Source organism: Anolis sagrei, chromosome 6, assembly GCF_037176765.1.
Source record: "Anolis sagrei isolate rAnoSag1 chromosome 6, rAnoSag1.mat, whole genome shotgun sequence".
Lineage (NCBI taxonomy): Eukaryota > Metazoa > Chordata > Lepidosauria > Squamata > Dactyloidae > Anolis > Anolis sagrei.
In genome coordinates this window covers 17,841,545-17,865,348 of record NC_090026.1, presented here as the reverse complement: position 1 = coordinate 17,865,348, position 23,804 = coordinate 17,841,545, and the positions used below count along the sequence as shown (strand labels likewise).

General features: G+C 43.8%; 2 protein-coding genes across 6 annotated transcripts; both read left to right on the top strand.

Annotated features, from left to right (window-relative positions):
- Positions 1-1,223: 1,223 nt before the first annotated feature.
- LOC132777838 (zinc finger protein 581-like) lies at positions 1,224-13,272 on the top strand. 4 transcript variants are annotated; one of them, XM_067469857.1, is made up of 3 exons: positions 1,224-1,323; positions 5,704-6,126; positions 10,165-13,272. In XM_067469857.1, exon 3 carries the CDS (start codon positions 10,211-10,213, stop codon positions 10,994-10,996), a length of 786 nt encoding a protein of 261 aa, XP_067325958.1. In that variant the 5' UTR covers positions 1,224-1,323; positions 5,704-6,126; positions 10,165-10,210; the 3' UTR covers positions 10,997-13,272. The 4 variants fall into 4 exon arrangements, with proteins under 4 accessions (XP_067325958.1, XP_060636306.2, XP_060636307.2 ...); XM_060780323.2 differs by lacking the exon at positions 1,224-1,323 and adding an exon at positions 5,253-5,271; XM_060780324.2 differs by lacking the exon at positions 1,224-1,323 and adding an exon at positions 5,304-5,583.
- Positions 13,269-21,668, top strand: ZNF784 (zinc finger protein 784). Of its 2 annotated transcripts, none has more exons than XM_060780303.2 (3): positions 13,269-13,329; positions 14,047-14,332; positions 17,911-21,668. In XM_060780303.2, exon 3 carries the CDS (start codon positions 17,957-17,959, stop codon positions 19,937-19,939), a length of 1,983 nt encoding a protein of 660 aa, XP_060636286.2. In that variant the 5' UTR covers positions 13,269-13,329; positions 14,047-14,332; positions 17,911-17,956; the 3' UTR covers positions 19,940-21,668. The 2 variants fall into 2 exon arrangements, with proteins under 2 accessions (XP_060636286.2, XP_067325953.1); XM_067469852.1 differs by having other exon boundaries at positions 13,297-13,329; positions 14,176-14,332.
- The last annotated feature ends 2,136 nt before the right edge of the window (positions 21,669-23,804 follow it).

Below are 23,804 nucleotides of genomic sequence, written 5' to 3'. Positions count from 1 at the left end.
ACTGGACTTAATGTCAGGGGAAAACCTTTACCTTTTTATGCTCTAAGATGGAACTGTAAGAAGGACCATCAATTGGTTCTAATGCAAGCATGGGCAAACTTCGCCCCTCCAGGTGTTTTGGACTTCAACTCCCACAATTCCTGAATTGCGAGAGTTGCAGTCCAAAACACCTGGAGGGGCAAAGATTGCCTATGCCTGTTCTAATGCATCTCTGGTGTTATTGGATGATATCCCAAGGGAACAAAACATGGCAAGTCTTTCATTTCACACCTTGCCTTTTGTTACTGCTTCAAACCTCTATAAACATGTGCTGCCATGGCCAAGAGTCAGACATTTGTGGGTGAGTATAATGCACTTCTGAGTATTCTTTGCCTAAGAAAACACTATGAGATTCACAGGGTTGCCATCAATCAATAGTGACTTGAAGGCATGCACACAAATACAATGTATCCATTCTTCAACCTCCAAATTGCAGCCATTAAGGATTCAACAGTGCTTCTTTCAACATGCTTCCTCTGACAAAGTTTCTGAGGTTCCAAAAGAAGGACTGGGTGAAAACTCAGCTGTGTGGGGAGGCTGGACACCTTCTATTTAAAAAAAGCTCTTCCAAAGAAATAAGGAGGAAGCCTGTCCTAAAATGATGACACAAAGGACTGTAGAAGAATGCAAAGGTGTTGGAGAGGATGCCAGAACATGTGCATGAAAAACATGAACTTAACACCAAAACACTCAAATAAGATTAAAAAGAGGACACCTGTGCCATTGGCTTTGGAAAACCATGATGCTTGATGCTGCAATAGACCTCACCCTAAATATATCACACATACTGTATCTACTGTATTCCTCATTAGGATATGAAGGGAAGAATAGTTGTGTTCTATGAGGGCAGAGGGGAGATTAAACTGATGTGATAATTCGAAGTCAGTGATGCTAGTCATGGTTGGTCCTGAAAAGGTCCGTTGGTTGGTTTGCTTGTTTGGTTGCGTGCTGCAAGTCGTTTCTGGAGTGAGAGAATCAGCTGTCTACAAAGATGTTGTCCAGGGGACACCCGGATTGTGCCACATGCACAATGGAGGACCTTCTTATAGCAACACCAGAGGCACTCTAAGTGGCTGGCTACTGGTCAAAGCACATTTAATAGAATGCCAAGTTTGCAAACTTTGTATTTTTTAAAAAAATATATAATATAACTGTTTGGTTTCCCCTGACATGATAAATAGTGATGCTAGTCTTGCAAAAACAGGAGCCAGATCACCTAGTTGGATTGGAAAGGAGTAGAAGATCCTCAGAAGATGAAAGAGAGCACCTTGACCAAGGCATGAGGTAAGTGGGTCTCACAGTCAGGATATATGGGCTCTTTAAGGAGTTCAACTACTTGCAGCTTGGTTCTTCTCATGTATGGCACTGGGGAGAGGGGGAATTGGAAGGTGAGGATGGGAACAGATACATTTCTACATAAGCAAGCTGTATTCCACATTGGCAGCAAACTACATTATTAAAGTAATGCAAGAATGACACAGTCCAACCAAAAAAATGTGTCTTGATGTCTTGGATTTTAGGTTTGTTCCTGGGGTTATTTATTGATTTATTTATTTACAACATTTATATGCCACTCATCTCACCCCGAAGGGTACTCAGAGGACTTATTTGGGATCTTGAAAACTGCATTGGATAGATCACATCAGCTCTAGTTTCTTTTATATGGTTATCGTTGTTTTCTATGAGTGAGCAGATGGCAACTGATAAATGTTGTATGTTCTGTATCATAGAAACTAGAACTGATAGGGGAAAACTGCAACCATTTTTGGAATATCTAGAAACAGGTCTAACATTTGAGGCACCAAAATGTGTGTTGGCCAGTGTTACAACTAAAGAAAAGACTGAAAGTGTAAGGAGCTCAGGGATGCATACAGCCCTCAGAGGACTTTGGCCATACTGGCCTGTGTCAGATAATGCACAATAAATAGTCCAGAATTTGGGGTCAGGGTGGAAAAGAGGCTAAGCTCCTTGTTTGGAAAGATGTTTTCCTATAAGCAAAGACAAGAGTCCAAAAAACATGTGTGTGTGGTGGGGAGGGGAGGGGGCTGGAAGATGGGGGTAATGGGGTTCTTTGTTTGGAGAGACATGCTTTTCCTCCAAGCAAAGACAAGAGTCCAGAAATGTGGGGTGGGGGTGGCCTGGCAATTTTCTTTAAGATGGGGGGTGCTTTTATTCCAAGTAAAGGTAACAGTCAAAAATAGTAAATAAATAAATAAATAAATAAATAAATAAATAATAATAATAATAATGGTAAAGGGTTTCCCTTGACATTCTTGATGTTTTACCATCCTTGTGGGAGGCTTCTCTCATGTCCCTGCAAACTACTAACCACCTAGGTTCTTGTGGGTTTTTTCGGGCTATAGAGCCATGTTCTAGAGGCATTTCTCCTGACGTTTCGCCTGCATCTATGGCAAGCATCCTCAGAGGTTGTGAGGTCTGTTGGAAGTAGGAAAAATGGGTTTACATATCTGTGGAATGGCTGGGGTAGGGCAAGGAGCTCTTCCCTGCTGCAGTTAGGTGTGAATGTTTAGCTGATCACCTTCATTAGCATTTGAAGGCCTGCCTGAGCCTGGGAAAATCTGTTGCTGGGAGGTGTTAATCTGTGCCTGGTTTTTTCCTCTCTGTTGTTTAACACCAGATTAACACCTCCCAGCAACAGATTTTCCCAGGCTCAGGCAGGCCTTCAAATGCTAATGAAGGTGATCAGCTAAACATTCACACCTAACTGCAGCAGGGAAGAACTCCTTGCCCCACCCCAGCCATTCCACAGATATATAAACCCATTTTTCCTACTTCCAACAGACCTCACAACCTCTGAGGATGCTTGCCATAGATGCAGGCGAAACGTCAGGAGAAATGCCTCTAGAACATGGCTCTATAGCCCGAAAAAACCCACAAGAACCTAGTGATTCCAGCCATGAAAGCCTTCGACAATATACTAACCACCTGCTGCAATGCAACCTGAGCCCTGCTACATGCACAATGGAGGACCTCCTTGCGGCAACACCAGAGGCACTCCAAGTAGCCAGATACTGGTCAAAGGACATTTAATCAACTACCAAGCTTGCAAACTTTGTGTTTTGTCTGTTTGCTTTGTTAAAAATGAGTGATTTATCTGTTGGGAGGCACAGGAGGGACAAGTTAAGGGGTGTAATTTCCCGCTAGGAATAATGTGAAGTGCACCTTATTCCTAGGACACGTATATTCTGGGTCAGTCACAGTATGGGAATTGTTGTGAATATGAATAAAGTATTGTTGTTTTTCAACTGCCGGCAGTTAGGAATTGTGGGAGTTGAAGTCCAAAACACCTGGAATGCCAAAGTTTGTCCATGCCTGGACTAAGTTCTTTGTTTGGAGGGCAATATGCTTTTTCCTACAAGCAAAGTCAAGAGACCAGAAATGCCTGGGAGGGGAGAGTTTGATTGAATATTTTTTAAAGGGGAAACTGCTTGTGGCACAATCAAAGAGAGACAAGAGTCCAGGAATTGGGGGAAGCAAGGGGAGCTACATAATCCAAAGATTAAAATCCAAATTTGTGGAGTTGGAGGTGGGTCTATGCTCTTTGTTGGGGTGGGGGGGTATGTGCTTTTCCAGAGGCCAGAAATGAGAGAGCTCTTTGTGGGTGGAAAGGGGGGCTCCATCCTAGAGCGATTCCCTGGCCCCTTGCACCCCTTTCCCCCAAAGTGGAAGGGGGGTTTCATAGAATCATAGAGTTGGAAGAGACCTCATGGGCCATCCAGTCCAACCCCATTCTGCCAAGAAGCAGGAAAATTGCATTCAAAGCACCCCAGCCAGTTTATCAGCTGTTAGGATTTCTGGGAGTTGAAGGCCAAAACATCTGGGGACCCACAGGTTGAGTACCACTGGTTTAAAAGCTTCCAAAGAAGGAGCCTCCACCACACTCCAGGACAGAGAGTTCCACTGCTGAACAGCTCTCACAGTCAGGAAGTTCTTCCTAATGTTCAGATTGAATCTCCTTTCTTGTAGTTTGAAGCCATTGTTGCATTGCACCCTAGTCTCCAGAAAACAAGCTTCCCTGACAGATGGCAATTTAGCCTGTTTAAAAGCCTCCAAAGAAGGAGCCTCCGCTGCACTCCGGGGCAGAGAGTTCCAGTGCTGAATGGCTCTCACAGTCAGGAAGTTCTTCCTAATGTTCAGGTGGAATCTCCTTTCCTGTAGTTTGAAGCCATTGTTCAGCGTCCTAGTCTCCAGGGCAGCAGAAAACAAATTCACTCCCTCCTTCCTATGACTTCCTCTCACTCATTTATACATGGCTATCATGTCTCCTCTCAGCCTTCTCTTCTGCAGGCTAAACATGCCCAGCTCTTTAAGCTGTTCCTCACAGGGCTTGTTCTCCAGACCACTGATCATTTTAGTCACCCTCCTCTGGACACATACCAGCTTGTCAATATCTCCCTTCAACTGTGGTGCCCAGAATTGGACACAGTATTCCAGGTGTGGTCTAACTAAGGCAGAATAGAGGGATAGCATGACTTCCCTGGATCTAGACACTAGACTCCTATTGATGCAGGCCAAAATCCCATTGGCTTTTTTTGCCGCCACATCACATTGTTGGCTCATGTTTAACTTGTTGTCCACGAGGAATCCAAGATCTTTTTCACACGAGCCAGGCATCCCCCATTCTGTATCTTTGCATTTCGTTTTTCCTGCCAAAGTGGAGTATCTTGCATTTGTCACGGTTGAACTTCATTTTGTTAGTTTTGGCCCATCTCTCTAATCTGTCAAGATCGTTTTGAATCCTGCTCCTGTCCTCTGGAGTATTGGCTATCCCTCCCAATTTGGTGTCGTCTGCAAACTTGATGATCCTGCCTTCTAGCCCTTCATCTAAGGGTTAGATGATTTTGATTTCATTGGTTTCATGATTACATTGATTTCAGCCTGGAGGGGCCCCTAGAGCTGGCCCCACGGAGATGCCCCGGTGCTGGGCTTGACTCCCTCTCCCAGGAAGAATGGGGAGAAGGAAGGGCCCAGACTCAAGCCCGGGAAAGGCCGAAAAGGTTGACAACAAGCGGGGAGGAAGGAGGGCTCGGCGGCTGAGAGAGAAGGCCGTGCCCCACTTTCAGGCTGGAATGTTTACCCGGGAACTTCTCTCCCCGGAGCCGGTGGGAGAGACTGCTGCGTTTCCGTCAGGACTCTTTTCGCAGTGACACCCACTCCTCCTCTGTCTCCTCCTCCTCCCCCAGCCCCCCCCCCCCTTGCTGGAAGAGCCAGGTAGAAACCCCCAGCCCTAGACCCCTCCCTCCCTCCCTCCATAGGGCTCTTCCCTCCACCCTCCTCCCCTCCCTCCTTCCCTCCTTCCCTTGCCAATGCCAATTCCTCTCTCTCTCTCTCTGTTTCCCTTCTACCTGCTGCTTTCCTATCTCTTTTTAAAAGGACACTTTAGGGGCTGCTCATGAGCCATTGATGGGGGAAAATGTGGGGCAGGAACCCTGTTTGAGATCCCTGTTGTAGGTCATCTGGATGGGGATCCAAGTGGAGGCTGATACCTTTAGAGAGTTCCTTCTCTCTCTCATCCTTGACAGTGTATTGCTGCTTTTATTTAACCAGGACTAGCTTCTTCCAAAAAATATATTTTTATCCCCCCCAAGAAACCTTAAGGTAAATAATAACTTCTGATCTTTTTTAAAAAAAAACCCTTTCCAGGATGCGTTGGCGTATTGACAGCTCCTCCTGATGGATGGATTCCACTTCTCTCAAGCATCACCGCTAGTTGTGCCTTGGGCAACTTTGCAGCTTCTCTGGTTGAGGCTTGGAGATCATCCTATGCCTGCAATACATGGATGTCAAGGTGCCGTGGCTCAATCCCTTCATCCTCCTCCTCCTCCGTTCTGGTAACTTTGGACTTGGGCCACGTTTCGCCATTCATACAACAACATGTGGCCCAGGTTGGTCCCGCTGAACGCTTTGCTTGGATCCTTGTCACCTGCTGCTAGTTGAGTTGAAGAAGACCATCTGGACGTTCCTGCTGACTTTGCTCCAAGATGGTAGCAAACGGCATGTTCTGGATAAGGTCCAGCCTTTGGTGCTGAAATGGGAGCTGAGACGCTGGAACGTTGCCCAAGAAGGGTAAGTTTGGGGCCAAGGCATTATAATGACCAATTCTGCATGCGAGGGATGATGTGAACTGTGAGAGGACGTGACAAGAGCATGCTCCAGAAGCTTTCTAGTGAGTGTTGGTGCCAGTCCTTCAGGCTATGTGTAAATATCTGACGCTAAGAACGTAGAATCATGAAATTATAAGGTTGGAAGACATCACAAAGTCCATCCAGACCAACCCTCTGCCATGCAGGAAAATACAGTCAAATCCCTCCCGGCAGATGCCCATCCAGCCTCTGCTTAAAAACCTCCAGAGAAGGAGACTCCACTAAGATTAACTTTTTGACAGCATATTCCTCTGCCAAAAAGCCCTTATCATAGAAAAGATGTTGTATAAGTGCATGAGAGAGATGACCTATCCGGCATGCTAGTAGTATCTTATCCATGCTTAAGTAGGAGAGCTGATGGATTGTGTATGGGCAGTGAATACATTCCATATTTAGAGATCCTGGATGCACTTGCTCATCACAACAACATTTCTTACCCTTTCTTACTTCTACACATCCAAAGCTTTTCCATCTCCAAATGTGCCTATTATAGTAAAATTGAATGTTCATATTCAACAGCAAGGCAGCTCTGAGGGAAGTAATGGGAGGAACACAATTCCTCTCAAGCTTTGCTTTGCAACCCCCCCCCCCAAAAGACATTTAGTAGGATGATGGACACATCAGGGGCAGAGCTGCAAATTGAGGACAAGACAGAGGAAGCATTGCTGTCTCATCTTCCCCTTTGAGTCTCATAGCTAGAACTCAGATAGTTTGGCATCTGTAGGAAGGATATAAAGGATATAAAGGACGTCCTTCCCTTTTACCTGGAAATGGCCTTAGATTAACTTTTTACTGGTTGTCATGTGCAGAGCTGTATAAAAAATAGATTGCTTGGTAGCTGCATGCCATTTCACCAGTTTTCTCAGTCCTTCCCACTCTTCCTTTTGAGGTTCTATTACACATTAGAATCATATGTCTCCTTTCTCTAGACAAGTGGTTTCCAACCTTTAGTCCTCCAGGTGTTTGTGACTTCAGCTCTCACAGTTCCTAACAGCTGATAACCTGGCTGGGATTTCTGGGAGTTGAAGTCCAAAACACCTGGAGGCCCAAAAGATGGGAACCGCTGCTCTAGACCAGAGATGGAAAACATTTGGCTCTCTAGATGTTTTGGAATATCGTTCCTTTAACTCTTTACCATTGACCACGGGTCCTCAAACTAAGACCCGGGGGCCAGATACGGCCCTCCAAGGTCATTTACCCGGCCCTCACTCAGGGTTAACCTAAGTCTGAAACAACTTGAAAGCACACAACAACAACGACGACAACAACAACAACAACAACAATCCTATCTCATCAGTCAAAAGCAGGCCCACACTTTCCATTGAAATACTAATAATATTTGTTAAAATTGTTCTTAATTTTAATTGTTGTATTTTTAAGTGCTTTTGCACTACAAATAAGATATGTGCAGTGTGCATAGGTATTCATTCATTTTTTTCAAATTATAATCCGGTCCTCCAACTGCTTGAAGGACTGTGACCTGGTACTTTGTTTAAAAAGTTTGAGGACCCCTGCCATTGACCAACGTGACTGGAGCTGGTGGGATTTGTAAGCCAAACACCTGGAGATTTAAGGATCTTCAGCCCTTCTCTGCAGATGAAGTTTCACCATGTTAACCTTCTCTGGCCTCCTAGCTATTGTTCTTCCACCACCTCTGTCCTCCCTCTGTTATTATTGTAGTTTCTGTTTTATATACTGCTGCAGACTGCAGCTCCAACTCAACAAATTGGACTATAATTCACACAAATGATGAGAACTAATGGTTGGATTTCTAGGATCTAAGGCAGTGGCTCCCAACCTGCGGTCCATGGACCACCAGTGGTTTGCAAGAACAAGAGTATAGCCTGTGGCCTCACCATTACTACACCATTGCATTGAGAACGACTTGTCTCACGAAACCCTCTTATAATGCCTAGACTGATTAAATATGGTTTTCTATGGGTGAGCAGATGGTGACTACTGGATGGCATATGTTCTGTATCAGAAACTAGAGCTGATGTGGTCTATCCAATGCAGTTTTCTGAATCAGTACCCCAAATAACCAAACCGAATCTGATTTGTAACCCTTTTGGTACTAATGTTGGAGAGTGGTCCCTGGTCGTGAACCCCTGGTCAAAAAAAGGCTGGGAACCACTGATCTAAGGCAACAGATATTTTGTCCAAATCTTTAGCAGTTATGCCAGAAGTCTTAACATTGCTAGGATACATCCATGAACTTTTAAATTCCCTGACCTAAATAATGCCTGCATGGATTTTATTTATATTTTAAATTTAAAATACCCAAGTGCTATTTTCTGTTAACAAAATCTCAGGACACTATACAGACGTCCTTGAACAACAAGGAAAAGCAAATACAAAAAATCATACTAAAAAAATCTGAAGATCTAAACTAGATTTCGAAATCAGCAAATGTCTGATTAAACAAATAAAAATTTAACAGGTTCTTAAAACATCCAAAAAACTGATGCACCTTTTACTGCATTTCAATGACAAGTTTTACAACAGAGAAGGCTCTTTCATCGGAACCCACCTGTACATCAGAGGCGGGTTTACAGAAGAGAAAGTATGGTCAGCCTTGCATAATTGGAGATTTCACTTTTGCAGATTTGATTAATCTGTTCTCTGTAGGAACTTCTAGGTTCTCCAGCATGACTGTATGGTCTACTTCTGCCATAGAGATGGGCTAGAGGAGAGATTGCTACAGAGACTATTTTTCTGAGCATTTGTTGGTCATCCAGCTTGATTCTGTGGCCACATTCTGGCAGATGGTGACCATAGAGTTGCACGAAAGGACCTAAAGAAATGCTCTCTCAGGTAAAAAAATAATGGTTTTTATTTGTAGATTTTTCAAACTATCTGGACCCCTTGACCCAGCAAAAATGGAGGGCTGACTCTATTCCCTCAGATAATCAGGTTCCATGTTATTCAGGATTTTATATATTAATAACTTTGCCGGGTAGTAACTGCAGTCCTTTGAGCCAACATGTAACATGCACTTGTTAGACTCAGTAGTTTAGCAGCTGAGTGTTGCATTTACTGCAGTTTTGAAACCATTCTCAGAGCTCTGCTGAATTACGCTGTAAAAAGAGGGGGAACACACATGTAGTGGGTATCGTTTCTTTGTATCTGGAATTCACTACATCTGGATTCTCCATATTTAGTGTAGTCCAAATCAATGGGTGCTGGTTCAGAGTCTGTTCCGCTGTTTCAGTATGGCCTGTACTTACTTAGATGTGACTAGGATTGCAGCTTGGGATTACAAATGTTTAGCTGCATTCATAAAATTATCCAGCTGCAGTTTTGCAGCCAAGTCTTGCGCTTGTTTTCTGAGATAAACACTCCTTCACGTTCAGTTAGATTTTGGCTAGAGTGTTGGACTGCAATTTGGGTGATCCAAGTTCTGGTCCTTTGGGTCAGTTACTCTCTCAAAACTTAACCTACATCATTAAGATAAAATGGATAGATAAAAATCATGAAGCTATATTTAATAAAAAAATTAAAATAAGAATAATGGCTCAATTAAATGAAGCAAGTCTAATTTCTACGTAAACATAAGATCACACTGCTTGTTTATCAGTGGAACCATTCACAATTGGTAGGGTCGACAGCAAATATAGATCTGTTTATACTGTCAGGGTTTTTTTTGTCATGGGTGTATTATGATAGAGACTAAGAAACAGTTAAATGATTTTCCTTCTCTTAAGAGACAGTAGCCTTCCTGCATTTAATTGCAAGTTACATTAGGTCTCCCTTCAACACCTTCAAAAAGGCAGCTATGTTGGTGTTGGCAACGTGCCACTTTTATTTCCATGGATTTACTGAATGATCAAAAAGAAGGTGATTAATCAGCTACAACGCTTGAATTGGCTGGGAGCCCAAATTAATTAAAGCTTTAAGTGTTTACCTATCTGAATTGTTTATTTCCTTTGGATAATGAATGCACTTTGCGTTCCTCTTGTAGGCTCGGCATTCCACCCTGGGAGAATAATAAATGTAAGGAGCTACTGATGGAGCTGCAGAGACATTCCAAGCCTGTTGGAGATCCACACAAATCACCGGAATCCGTGGGACACCCCTTTGTGCAAGAACCTCCTAGCAATGTCGAGAAGCCCATCAAGTTGGAAAAGGTCGATGAGGGAGAGGATGTCCAAACATTGCTTCCCAAACTCTCTCGCCCGCCAGTTCCTTCTGCTAGCAGTGCTCTCATTCAGGGTTTGAATGGGCTGCCAGGAACAGGCAGGAGGGCCCACATTTCTGGAGGGACAGTGGAACAAGGTGAATCTTCCCGACTGGGGCGCTACTTGTTGATTGACAGCCAGGGCCTTCCTTACACTGTGCTGGTGGAAGAGGGCGTGGGGGCGGCAGGGGGCAATGACAGTGGGAGTGGGAGTGGGAGCTCCCTGCGCAAGGTCTACAGCTGCCCTGTCTGTTCACGGACATTTGAATACCTGTCGTACCTGCAGCGCCACAGCATCACCCACTCGGAGAGCAAGCCCCATGTCTGCCGGGCGTGTGGCAAGGCCTTCAAGCGCACATCCCACCTGGAGCGCCACAAATATACCCATTCGGGACGGAAGCCCCACCAGTGTCCTATCTGCCAGCGCAGCTTCCGGGATTCGGGGGAGCTCTCACACCACCAGCGGGTCCACACAGGCGAGCGGCCTTACCAGTGCGAGGCATGCCACATGCGCTTTGGTGAACGCAACACCCTCCAGAGGCATATTCGCCGGAAGCACCGCCTGCAGCTCCTCCCTACAGGCGTAGAGACTGGCCTTTTGGGGGACTTGTGCTAGAAATAACTGGCGTGAGGACCTACCCACCCAGGCCTTAGGAACCTGCTGTCCAGGCCCTGCTAGCATCCGTGCATGCTGAGCTAATCCTAGCCTGAAAGTTTCTTCCCACATCTGAGGGACTTGATGCCCCCACATCCGGCAGCTTCCATGAAAAACAAAATGTGGAATGGAGATACACATTCCCAGCTATCCCACAAAGTATCTGGCATGCAAAGGCCAACTTCCTGAGTCCTCACACAGATATCTTATGCCCAGTGGCATGACAATCTGGTTTGCCACCCTTTTATAGAAATGCGTAGTCTGTCCTGCCTGCCTATGCTCCTCATTAACCCATCAGGAAGGTCTGTTTCCTCCTGCTTTGTCCTGTTACCATTACCCTTGAAGGCCACACGCATCTAGCATGAATTCGTTAGCCTGTCAACCCCCTTCTCTACAATAGAGAGCAGAGCCTACTAGCATCAACCTTTGCCACAGTGTCCTGGGGAAAACTTCTTGTCTCAGTTTATAATGGATGGCAGGGAAAATCCAGCAGGCCTTGCCCAGACTCTGCATGTATGGCATGGATATAGCCCTCCACTGCCTGTTAATAATAACCCTTATGATTGGTAGACCTGGCTTTGAAATCTATCTAGAAGCTTCCATTTCTTTTATATCCACCCACAAACACACCAATTATAAACTAGAGTATGCCCATTTTAGAAAACTGCCCTGTGGATAATGTTCTAGTTGCTTTGGGAGTGAAGGATAGTTAGATTGAGACAGTGAGGACATCACTTCTTATTTTGGCATAAGATTTCCAGTTGGATTCCATACATTCCAATTGTCTTATTTGGAAGTGCCAAATGCTGACCTGAAACAGAATGGATCTTTCACTTTGAATCCTGGGCTTCCATCATCTCAGCAACAGACCGTCCTTAAATTCTTGTCAAGCCTATTCCATTCTCACATGACAAACCTTTTGGCCAAAGTGGTTGTATGAAGTTAGAAAAAGCTATACGAAACATTGGCAGAAAGACATAGTGTTGGAGTAGGGAGGGGTGAATACCCCTTCAGAAAAGGGCTAGTGGGCTGTAATTCATGGCATTCCACACAAATGTTTATGCTGGCTAAGGCTGATTCCTGTATGTGGCGCGCGCGTGTGTGTGTATTGCACACACACACATAATTTGGACAAGAGTGGGGGCACTGAAGGATGAAATAGGGATATATCTTTGCTTTTAGGCCTTAAAAGTCTTAATTTAAAATCGTTTACTTTTCCAGTGGGGAAAATGTGATTCTACATTCCTTCAGAAAGATGTTACTTAAGCGATCCTTCGTAGCCTGAGGATGATGGTTCTCCAAGTGTAGTGTCCTGGCAGTGGGTCAGTAGGTGGCTGTGGAGCCCTATTCTTGATCTGCATGTTTTTCCACAGTGAGGACATCGGTTTCCAGGTAAAAGGTGGTCCTGGTCAGGGTTGGCTTGATGCGCCTTCCTCTTGGCACATTTCTCCCTTTCACCCTCCATTCGTGCCTCTTCGAATTCTGCAGCACTGTTGGTCACACCTGACCTCCAGTTAGAGCGCTCAAGGGCCAGGCCTTCCCAGTTCTTGGTGTCTATGCCACAGTTTTTGAGGTTGGCTTTAAGCCCATCTTTAAATCTCTTTTCCTGTCCACCAACATTACATTTCCCGTTCTTGAGTTGGGAGTACAGTAACTTGAGTTGGGATTTGTTGCTACTTCTGATGTGAGTCCAGCCTCCAAATCAGATCTGTACCATGGCCCATGTGTCCTGCTCTTAGGCTTTGTTTCCTTCAGTCCTCAAATTAGCCCATTGGAATTTATCCAGATAACTTCCCAAGTCTTTGTGGGTCAGCATCTATGTGTTTGTGGGATGGATTTGAACCTCAACTCTAACAAAGCAAAATAAAATACCTTTGTCTTCCCTCTGCCTTTCAGTCCATGGGGTATTATCAGATGAGACTGCTGTGGTTTCCTACAATATTTAACAAGCATAGGATCTCCTGTTCCTTTGCAGAGTTAAAAGAATGGGTCGGATGGACAAGAAGCAGGAGAATTTGATATACAGGCATGTTTTCCAAGGTGCCAGATAAACCGGTACCTCCAAAGATGCCAGGGAGATCCCTGGATCATGTTTCCTCTACTTCATATTTAGTGTGGGATCTCTGATCTATGTGAGTCTTCTTTGTCATTTCTTTTTTTAAATTAAAAAACAGTTCTATGGGGATTTGGTTCATCTTTGTGTACTACCCGAATAAAGTGATGCTGTGTGACTTCCATTTTGTAGGTGGATGACGATCCATTGATTCAGTGTCAGTTCTTTGCATCGAGAAAAGGTACAAAAATATGCAACAAAGTCATACCTTTCAACATTCAGTAGATTATTATTATTATTATTACTAGTAGACCAAGCAACATCAAAGTGTTGTCAAAATGACAAAAGGTTTAATTGAGGAAAACTTCATAAGAGGACAGGCTGTAGTGGTTTGTTTTTCATTCGTATTGCATTGTGCAAGTTCATGGTTAAGCTGCCTTGAATCTTGAAAAAGACAGGATAAAAATAAAGTATATAAAATAAAAATAAAAGTACATAAGTAAATAAATAAATAAATAAATAAATGTACAGCATAAAATAAATATAATAAAACAACAAAATAATGTAAATATTCTTTCCTAATTATTGTTATTAATATTCTTTTGGGATAATGGAATAATACCTTATTATTTTATATTAGTATTATTTTGTTATTATTTTATTTTATAAATATTTTGGTATTATTTTACATTGTTATATAAATATTATTTTTGTATTATTTTCTTTTCTTATATAAACATTATTTTGTTTTTATTTTATATTGTTATACAAATATTTGTTTTTATTTTATATTGTATTGTTATATAAATATTATTTTGTTATAGAAATATTGTTTTATTTTAATTTTATTATATAAATATTTTGTTATTTTATATTATATAAATATTATTTTGTGGTGTTGTATTATTATTATTATTATTATTATTATTATTATTAAACAACTTTCCCAACTTTACAGACCAGTCTTCGCCTAAATTTAGTCCTGGAAGGAGGAGAAATCTTAAGATGCCTTTTTGACGGCAGGCAAAAAAAGACAGGCGACAAACCGGTCGGTTCCCTTTAATTTCCTTCTGGGTTGCATTTAAAGGGGAGGCGCCTATTAGGGAAGAGAATGGACAGCAGCAGGAGGAGGAGGAAGGGAGTTTGCAGCAACTGCTTCTTCCCCTTTTGAAAGGAATCCGAAAGTTAGAAGGAGAATCTTGGAAGGAGGAATCTTGCAGATCGACTGGAGGGAGCAGATCCAGGTAAGGGTCGATGCTAGAAGGGGAAGGGATCAGCATTGGGTGCAATGCGATGAAGCAAGGCAACAAAGAGACCGAAGTGAAGGAGGAGCAGCGGGCCGGGCTTGCAGAAGGGATCTCAGATAAAGGGATCAACAAGCCCTCTTTGCTCCCAAGTAGCCTGACCCGCATCCCTTTTGTCTCTCTGCTTTGCTGCCATTGTTCTCTATTGGTCAGCGGTTCATCTCCACTGTAGAATGAACGTAGTTTGATTCCGCTCTAACTACTCAAGGCTATGGAATCCTGGGAGTTGTAGTTTGGTGAGGAACCAGCACTCTTTGCAAAGAAGGCTAAAGAGCTTGCAAAGATACAACCATGGCAGTTAAAGTGGTGTTAAACTGAATTAGTTCTACAGTGTAGATCAGGTATAGGCAAACCCAGGCCCGGGGGCCAGATGCGGCCCCTTGGGCTCTTTTCTCAGGCCCTCCTCTCTCTCACTACCCTACCTTTCCTTCCTCCTTCCTTTCCATCCTTCCTTCCTTCCCTCTTTCCTCCCTCCCTCCTTCCTTTCCCCCTCTTTCTCCTTCCTTCCTTCCTTCTTCCCTCCCTTCTTTCCTTCCTTCCCTCTTTCCTCCCTCCTTCCCCCTCTTTCTCCTTCCTTCCTTCTTTCCTCCCTCCTTCCCCCGCTTTCTCATTCCTTCTTTCCTCCCTTCTTCCCCCGCTTTCTCCTTCCTTTCCTTCCATCTTTCCTCCCTCCTTCCCCCTCTTTCTCCTTCCTTTCCTTCCATCTTTCCTCCCTCCTTCTCCCTCTTTCTCCTTCCTTCCTTCCCTCTTTCCTCCCTCCTTCCCCCTCTTTCTCCTTCCTTTCCTTCCATCTTTCCTCCCTCCTTCTCCCTCTTTCTCCTTCCTTCCTTCCTTCCCTTTCCTCCCTCCTTCCCCCTCTTTCTCCTTCCTTCCTTCCCTCTTTCTTCCCTCCTCCCCCCCTCTCCTTCTTTTCTCCCTTCCTTCCCTCTTTTCTCCCTCCTCCCTCCCTCTCTCTCCTTCCTCCCTTCCCTCTTTTCTCCCTCCTTCCCCCCTCTTTCTCCCTTCTCTTTATCCTTCCTCCTTTCTTTCTGGGGGATGTTTAGCTAGGAAAAAAGAAGATGGAGAAGGATCACCAGACCCATGTTTCAAGATTTCAAAGGGTCTCCCATTGAGGAGAAGAAAGGGAAAAGCTGTCTTTCTGCTGCTCAAGAGACCAGGCCACAAGGAAGCAATGGGTTCAAATGGCAGGGAAAGAGATTCAACTGAAAAGAATAGGAAGAACTTCCTGAGAGTAAGAGCTGTTGGAGAGTGGCATAGGCTGCCATAGAATTGTGCTGGAAGAAACATCATGGGCCATCCAGTCCAACCCCTGTGATGGAGGCTTTTCTGCAGAGGCTGTCTATTGGGAGTGCTTTGATTGTGCCTTCTTACATGGCAGGGGGTTGAACTGGATGGCCCTTGGGGGTCTCTTCCAAGAACTTTCTGAGAGTAAGAGCTGTTGGAGAGTGGCATAGGCTGCTTGGGAATGCGATGGAGTATCCTTCTCTGGAGGCTTTTCCTCAGAAGCTGTCTATTGGGAGTGCTTTGTGCCTTCTTGCATGGCTGGGGGTTGGACTGGATGGCCCTTGGGGGTCTCTTCCAGCTCTAGGATTCTATATCAGGAGTAGGCAATGCGGGGGTCTAATGGATGCACTTTTTCCCTCCCACCCACCATCTCATCCTGACCAAGACCAACCTTTTTGGGATCCAAACGTTTCCCATCTTTCCTTAATTTTCTGCCTCTGAAAGAGAAGAGGAAGGGGAGGAAAGGGCAGGGAGGGGGCTTGGGGAGAACCCCCTCCCACCTTGCCCTCCCCACTCCAGCCTACCATGCAGCCCCTAAGCTAGAAAGTTTGCCCATGCCTGGTGTAGATGCACCCTAGGAACCCTCTCTCCCACCCCTTTGCAAGGCAGGACTATATAGGGAAGGCAAGCAGGTCTTTGTTGTGTGGAAGAGAGGTGCATCTACCAGTAGTCATGCAGTTTGGCACCACTTGAACCGCCATCGCTTAATGCTTTGGCATCATCGGCTTTGAATTTCGAACCATTAGTAACTTAGATTCTATTCAGCAATCTAGATATCCATGAAATATCATCAGATGTCATGGCACGTCCAAGCAGTGTCACTTTTTGAAATTGTGCTATTGTCTCCTATCCACATCCTTCGCCGTTGGAAGGCCAAGAGCTGGAACACTGCTTCCATCCTAAATATCTTTGTGTTACCTTAGAGCAGTGGTTCTCGACCTGTGAGTCCCTAGATGTTTTGGCCTTCAACTCCCAGAAATCCTAACAGCTGGTAAACTTGGGGACCCACAGGTTGAGAACTACTGCCTTAGCATTTAGGAAACACTGTATGAACACCAAGCACAAAGTAGCTGCATGCAATAACATCCTGTGGAAACGTATTGGCAGTTCATGGGGTGCAGACTCCAAATTAATAAGAGCATCAGCCGAGGCCTTGTCTTACTCAACTGTGAGTATGCCTGCCCTGTTTGACACAAGTCTGCCCACGAAAAGCAGGTGAACACAGCACTGAACAAAACATGTAGAACAGTGGTTCTCAACCTACAACTGGTGGCGTCATTACAGAAGGCTTTTACCTTATTTATGTATTGTATGTTCATTGTGTAAAAGGCACTGAATGTTTGCCTTATATGTGTACTATAATCTGCTCTAAGTCCCTCCGGGGAGATAAAGCAGAAAATAAATAAAGTGTATTGTTATTAAATTGCCATTTTGACTTTTTTTCAAAACTGGAATCTACAGTTGATTTTAGGTATTTTTCAAAACATTTAAAAAAATCTTTGTTGTGTACTAATTTTATTGGGGTTTTTTTCTTCCATCTCCTGGTGAATCCTTGTGGGCTGGGAGGTGATACAGAAATGCCTTAAATCAGTTAACTTGCAATGGTTCTCAACACATGGGTCCCCAGATGTTTTGGCCTTCAACTCCCAGAAATCCTAACAGCTGGTAAATTGGCTAGGATTTCTGGGAGTTGTAGCCAAAACACCTGGGGACTTACAGGTTGAGAACTGCTCCCTTAGAGGCACATCAGTTCTAACAGTCATTTGCCTGGTTGATTTTAACTGCTTTTTTGCAGCGAGCAGTTTGTTCTTGCTACTGACCATTGCAATTTGGCTGAAGTCATTTTGTCCTCATGTTTTACCATTAGCCAACTTGGCTGGTTTTGGGTGGAAAGGCTTGGTATTAATAAATATGAATGCTTTAAGAACATCATGGGTGTTTGAATTAGGGAAGGCGAATGAGCTGAAGTTCACATGTTGCCTTGATTCTATCTGTATTTAGGGGATCCCCTCTTTCCCTGACCCCCTTAAAACTAGTGAGTAGAAGTCTGTACCTTTTCGGCTGTGCTCTGTAATTGGAGCCCTGGCTACTATTGTTGTTGTTACTCGATTGTGCTCCATTAAACCCACCTCCTTCTTTCTCTTGATATATGGAGGTGGGTAATAAATTTGTTGTTGTTGTTGTTGTTGGTGGTGGTGGTGTTACTATATTGACTTTTCTTTTGTTTTCCCCAGGGGGCAAATACTATTGGAGTTGGAGCCCTGCTGTCGGGGCCTCCTGATGGAGATAGAGCTGGTGACAGTAAAAGAAGAGACAGGGCCAGAAATCCCCCCTGTCTGTCCCTTCTGCCAAGAGGACTTGCCAACCCTTGCTGGGCCCACGGGGCACATTCCACAATGCTTGGGGTGCAAAAGCTTTGTTTTAGAGCCTCAGAGTTGGTTGCCGGACAACCCAGAGGCTCTGGCCCACCCTATGGAGAGGCCCTACACCTGTTCCTTCTGCCCCAAGAGCTTCAAGAGAGCTTCCGACCGGCGCGACCACGAGCGGGTCCACACCGGCGAAAGGCCCTATGGCTGTGGCGTCTGCGGCAAGCGTTTCACCCAGAGCTCTGTGCTTTCTGGCCACATGCGCATCCACACTGGCGAGCGGCCTTTCCACTGCAGCATCTGCTTCAAGTCTTTCAACAATGGTTCTAACTTCCGGAAGCATCAACGCATTCATGGCCAACTGTTTGGTCACTGTAACACAAGGGAAGATGAGAAAGACTGTGACCTATTCCTTGGGAAGAAGCAGAGCCAGCTGGCAGAAGGACAAAATGACCATCAGGTCATCCAAGAAGTAAAGAATGGTGAGAACAGGAGGAACCAAGACCCCAAGGGATGGCAAGGCCTTAGTTGCAATAGTAGGATACCCCAAAATGGCAGCTTAAGGCAACCTAGTGACAATATGGACTACTTCAAAGGAAGAGGAGTAAGGCAAGATGGTAGTCATCAAATAAGGCAAAGTAGCCATGGATGTATTGGTGTTAAGATGGAAGGCAGCAAATACAATTATGGTTGCTTGGGAGACAATGGCGATTCTAGCCAAGGCTCAGAAGTGACTGAAAATGGCCACAGCTTCCAGCCACGGAGGGATGTTAGTGGTGAAAATCACACTGAAGCCATGAGGCCAAATAAAGCTGGCGGAAGTCACACTCAGGGAGAACAGAAGCAACTTGCAGAGAGCTGTAATGATAAGTTACAGCTAGATGGCAACAGTTTTGGAAAAGGCCTTTCACTAGTTGATGGTGACAGGAAGGATATTCATAAACAGGGTCAAGAGAGCAGAGTCAGGAGCAACTTAGTAAGGAGGGCAAATGGAGACTATCTTAAAGGGCTGAAGCACAGCAGCGGAGAGGGTATAGGCACAAACATGAGGCAAAATGGTACAAGGGGAAGCCATCTCAGTGGACTGAATCCAAAAATGGATGTTAGTATCTTGGAGCCAAGGCAAAACGGCAGTGATGCAGATGCTACTGATGACCTAAGACACCAAAACCCTGGCCAGTTTGGAGACGTAACCCAGGATGGTGGCACCAACAAGGAGAAATGGATGGACTTCCAAGTAGACACCCTCAAGAATGTTGTCACACCCAAAGTGTCTTCCTGGACACATCCCAATAACAGTAATGTTTTGGCCTGGGAAGAGCCAAATATTAGGATAATGAAAGAAAAGGATGAATTTGAGGATTGTTCTATCATAGGCATGTCTAACGATGTATCTCCCTGGCAACGAGAAAGTCCTGAACCATGGTCCTTGCCTTATGACATCTCTGCCTCCCCCCATAGCCATTCCCAACACCAGTTTAGAATGACCTCTCATCACTGGGAAGAAGATGGGAGTTCACCACCTAGTTTTCCTTTTCAAGAACCTGAAACCTATGGGCAGCACTCTCTGCCAGAATTAGATTCCAAACCTTTTCTGTGTTTTGCATGCCCCAAGCAGTTTCGTCGGGCCACAGATCTGAAGGAGCATTTGCGGGTTCATACGGGCGAGCGGCCCTTTGGTTGCAGTGTCTGCGGGAAGCGATTCACTCAAAGCTCAGCCCTGGTTACTCACCGGAGGCTACACACTGGAGAGAAACCGTTTGAGTGTGCTGTGTGCTATAGACGTTTTAATAACTCCTCCAATTTTGCCAAGCATCGCCGGCTTCATGGGCAGGAGGGGACAAGACATGGGGGTAAAGCCATAGTGAAAGACTTATGGAGTGACAAGCCACACTGATACCATTTGAAGGAAACCTGTCATTGGGAAATGGAAGTGTAGCTGTAGGTAGAACTGTGGGCACTACTTTTGTTGCTGATGGGTGCTGAGTTCAGTATCCTGCCAAGCTTTTCCTTTTATAGAAAACATAAAGTTGTTAACTCCTATGGTGTGGTTTTAATGTCATGGAAAACTATGGTTTGGCATTTCATGAGCAAGCCATAGGCTTATGTGCTCCTTCTTCCTGTAATGCTAGTTGTGATGGTTACTATAAAGCAGACTCCTGTGCTAATAAGGACAACAGAGGATAGAAGTATTGCTTCACAAATATCAACAAGAGTATAGTGAACAAGGTCTGACAAATCCAGGAAGCTATTAAACACTACAAAACTGGCTTTAAAGAGACATTGCAATACAGTTTCTTTGCACTTCTTGGTAAATAGATTATTTCAAAACCATCCCTAGCACAGCAATCAAGCCATTATTTCTAATTAAGTTGGTGAGTAAGCGAAGGTTGGTGGAAATCATGCTTTGCCAAGAATCAGGAAATGTTGAGAGAAAGATGCATGTAAATCTTAGCCATTTATGTAATACTAAATCATGGTTATGGGGCTGTGGTGGCACAGGACGTTCAACCTCTGAAGGTGTAGAACTTGCTGACCGGAAGGTCGGTGGTTTGAATCCGTGGGATGGGGTGAACTCCCATTGTTAGCCCCAACTTCTGCCAACCTAGCAGTTCAAAAACATGCAAGTGAGTAGATCAATAGATACCACTTCAGCGAGAAGGTAATGGCGCTCCATGCAGTCATAGCAACCACATGGCCTAGGAGTTTTTTTTTTTTTGTCAGGAGCGACTTGAGAAACTGAAATTCGCTCTGGTGTGAGAGAATTGGCCGTCTGCAAGGACGTTGCCCAGGGGACGCCCAGATGAATTGATGTTTTTATCATCCTTTTGGGAGGCTTCTCTCTTGTCTCCGCATGAGGAGCCAGAGCTGATAGAGGGAGCTCATCCACCTCTCCCCTGATTCGAACCTGCGACCTGTCGGTCTTCAGTCCTGCTGGCACAGGGGTTTAACCCTCTGCACCACCGGGGGCTCAACCTAGGAGGCTTAGAAATGGAGGTGTGCACCAACCCATAGAGTCTGACTCAACTAGATTTAATGTCAAGGGGAAATCTCTACCTAAATCATGGTTTGGCATTATGTTCTGGGACCTAAAATATCATTTGAGAATATATGTACCAAATCTCTTTGGTGTTAGATCTTGATAGAGGGAGTGGAGCAGACTTTCTAGTAGTCAGTGCCTTGTATGGACATTTAAAAAAAAATTTTTTTTAATCATGTGAAATTTGTTTAATGTATGAAATTCAACACCATTGCTGGAAATTAGGTGGTTCGTATTCACTTAACCTGAGTGTAAGGCCTATTGAACTTTGGTTGAATATGTATACCATTGTGCTATCGACACAATTGTATACTGCCAATTTCCTACATTGGCAGTATGTTAGCTCTTTAAAAAAACTGATCTGATTTATAGCAACCAATATGCACAGGGTTTGAAATATGTGCCCATGCTCAGGAGCACAAATTTGATTTCATAAAAAGGAATTTGGTGAAAGATGTGAATAAAGCAATGTTATATTAGCAATGGAACAATTTAGGGAGAAAGGGCTATGGAAAAGTTATTTCAGAAATCCTTGTAAATATTTGCAGCAAACACCCAAAGCTAGAAATAAAATCTTTTGAAAATACCCTGTTTATAAGTAAAACCATGATTCTTGACATTGTGCTTTGGAAATCCAAAATATTTTTTAAAACCTTCATGCCAAACATTAGTAAATGTTCATATAGTCCTAATGGAAACATTAGGAAGAAAGAGCACAGCATGGGCCAACTAAAGCATTTCTCTAAAGCTCCTTCCTATTATACTATGCATTTAAAAAAAAGGTGTACACATCCCAATTTCTGTAGTTCTCATTGTACATTGTGTGATGTAAACCCTTCAAGATCTTGATGGTCTCTTCTAAGAGTGGCCCTTTTAAGGACCTTTCTTATATATCGGCAGAGCTTGGTGTATTTCATGGATCTCATTATCCACAATATCAACAAGAGTTGATATTTCAGAGCTTTATTCCAAATGTGGGGTTTCCAGAGTACCATATAATTTGTACTTATGGTTTCTAAAGAAAAGTCGGCTTGTACATTTTTTAAAGGCAATTTTGACATTTTTTGTTGTAAGGGCTAAAATGTCAAAGAAGTATAAAGGAACTTACTGTTATCATGTACATTTTCTAGGTATTAATCATGTTCTCACATAGGAGACCTGAACAAGTTAAGAAAGAACAAATACGATGATTCTGCATGATGCAGTCTTGTGTTTTCAACTACTAGGAAGTAGCCCAAATGAAGATGAAAATATGGCTCAGTTACAGGATATATGCTTTGTAGAAAGTTCCTACTTTTACCCCAGGTATCTCAGGTTAAAGGGATGTTAAAGAAGTGCTGCTAGCCTAGTACGCAATATCCCACTAGGAAAAAAATGCTCATATGGCAAACCCCTCTGTTCATGAAGAGCGAGATTTATCAAGCAAATGTGCCTAGTTTGATTTTGCATTTTTAAACATCTCAATTTAAATTTACCAAATTTATGGATGCTATTGGATTGTGTATTTATGTCTCCCTCCCTCTGCCCAAACCAAGAGATAAAAAACCAACAAAACATTCTGTGGAAAGATTACTTTTAACTATTTGCTTAAAATATCAACATTTGGATTTGTGTAATCACAATTCTGAAACTGCAATTAATGTATTTTTCAAACTTCTGTTGGTTATGCAAGAATTTTAATTTTTCAACTCTTTATTTTTATGAAAATTACACTGACATTGCACCATGTCTCCTTCAAATTGCCCACTTCTTCATACCTACCAGGTCAGAGGGTTATGTCCCATCAGTCTCAAGTTGGACAATGAATTGTATGAAGGTTCAAAACATTTTAAGTTTTCTACACAGTTATCCACACCCTTGTTCTGGCTGGAAAATGCCTTCTTCTCACTAAAGAGATTATTTTGATACTAGATTTGCAGTGATCATCTTCAGATGATGCACCTAGAATCAGAGTTGGAAAAGACCTCGTGGGCTATCCAGTCCAACCCCCTGCCAAGAAGCAGGACACTTGCATTCAAAGCACCCCTGACAACTGGCCATCCAGCCTCTGTTTAAAAGCCCCCAAAGGAGCCTCCACCACACTCTGGGCAGAGAGTTCCACTACTGAACAGCTCTCACAGTTCTTCCTAATGTTCTGGTGGAATCTCCTTTTCTGTAATTTGAGGCCATTGTTCTATGTCCTAGTCTCCAGGGCATCAGAAAACAAGCTTACTCCCCCCTCCCTATGACTTCCCCTCACATCTTGATTCATGGCCCTCATCTTGTCTCCTCTCAGCCTTCTCTTCTGCAGACTAAATATTTCTGCAGTTATACTCTGCTATTATTATAAGCATGTTTCCTTGAAAAGCCAGTGTGGTGTAGTGGACTGAGTGTTGGGAGACCAGGGCTCAAATCTCTACATAAGCCATGGAAACCCACTGGGTGCCCACTGGCAATTTACATTTTCTAAATCTCAAGGGCATTGTCAACCACCATCACCACCACAAACTAATATTGCCACGAAAACACTGATTTGCCTGAGGAAACAATTTGAAGACAGAGTTTCTCCCATGTTTTCAATTCTCTGAGAATTTCTGCCTTTCCTATTCTTGTGCCTAGTTACTAGACTTGTCAGCAAACCATCCAGCCATTTGAATTCTTAAAGGAAAACTCTAACTTACACCAACACTTGAACAAAATAAGCAAACCTGGCCCCCATTCAAAGCATGGCACTTTTCTCCAA

Bases quoted from the DNA above. Each gene is read 5' to 3' on its own strand.
- ZNF784 (XM_060780303.2), top strand. From the start codon at position 17,957: ATGGAGATAGAGCTGGTGACAGTAAAAGAAGAGACAGGGCCAGAAATC.
- LOC132777838 (XM_067469857.1), top strand. From the start codon at position 10,211: ATGGAGCTGCAGAGACATTCCAAGCCTGTTGGAGATCCACACAAATCA.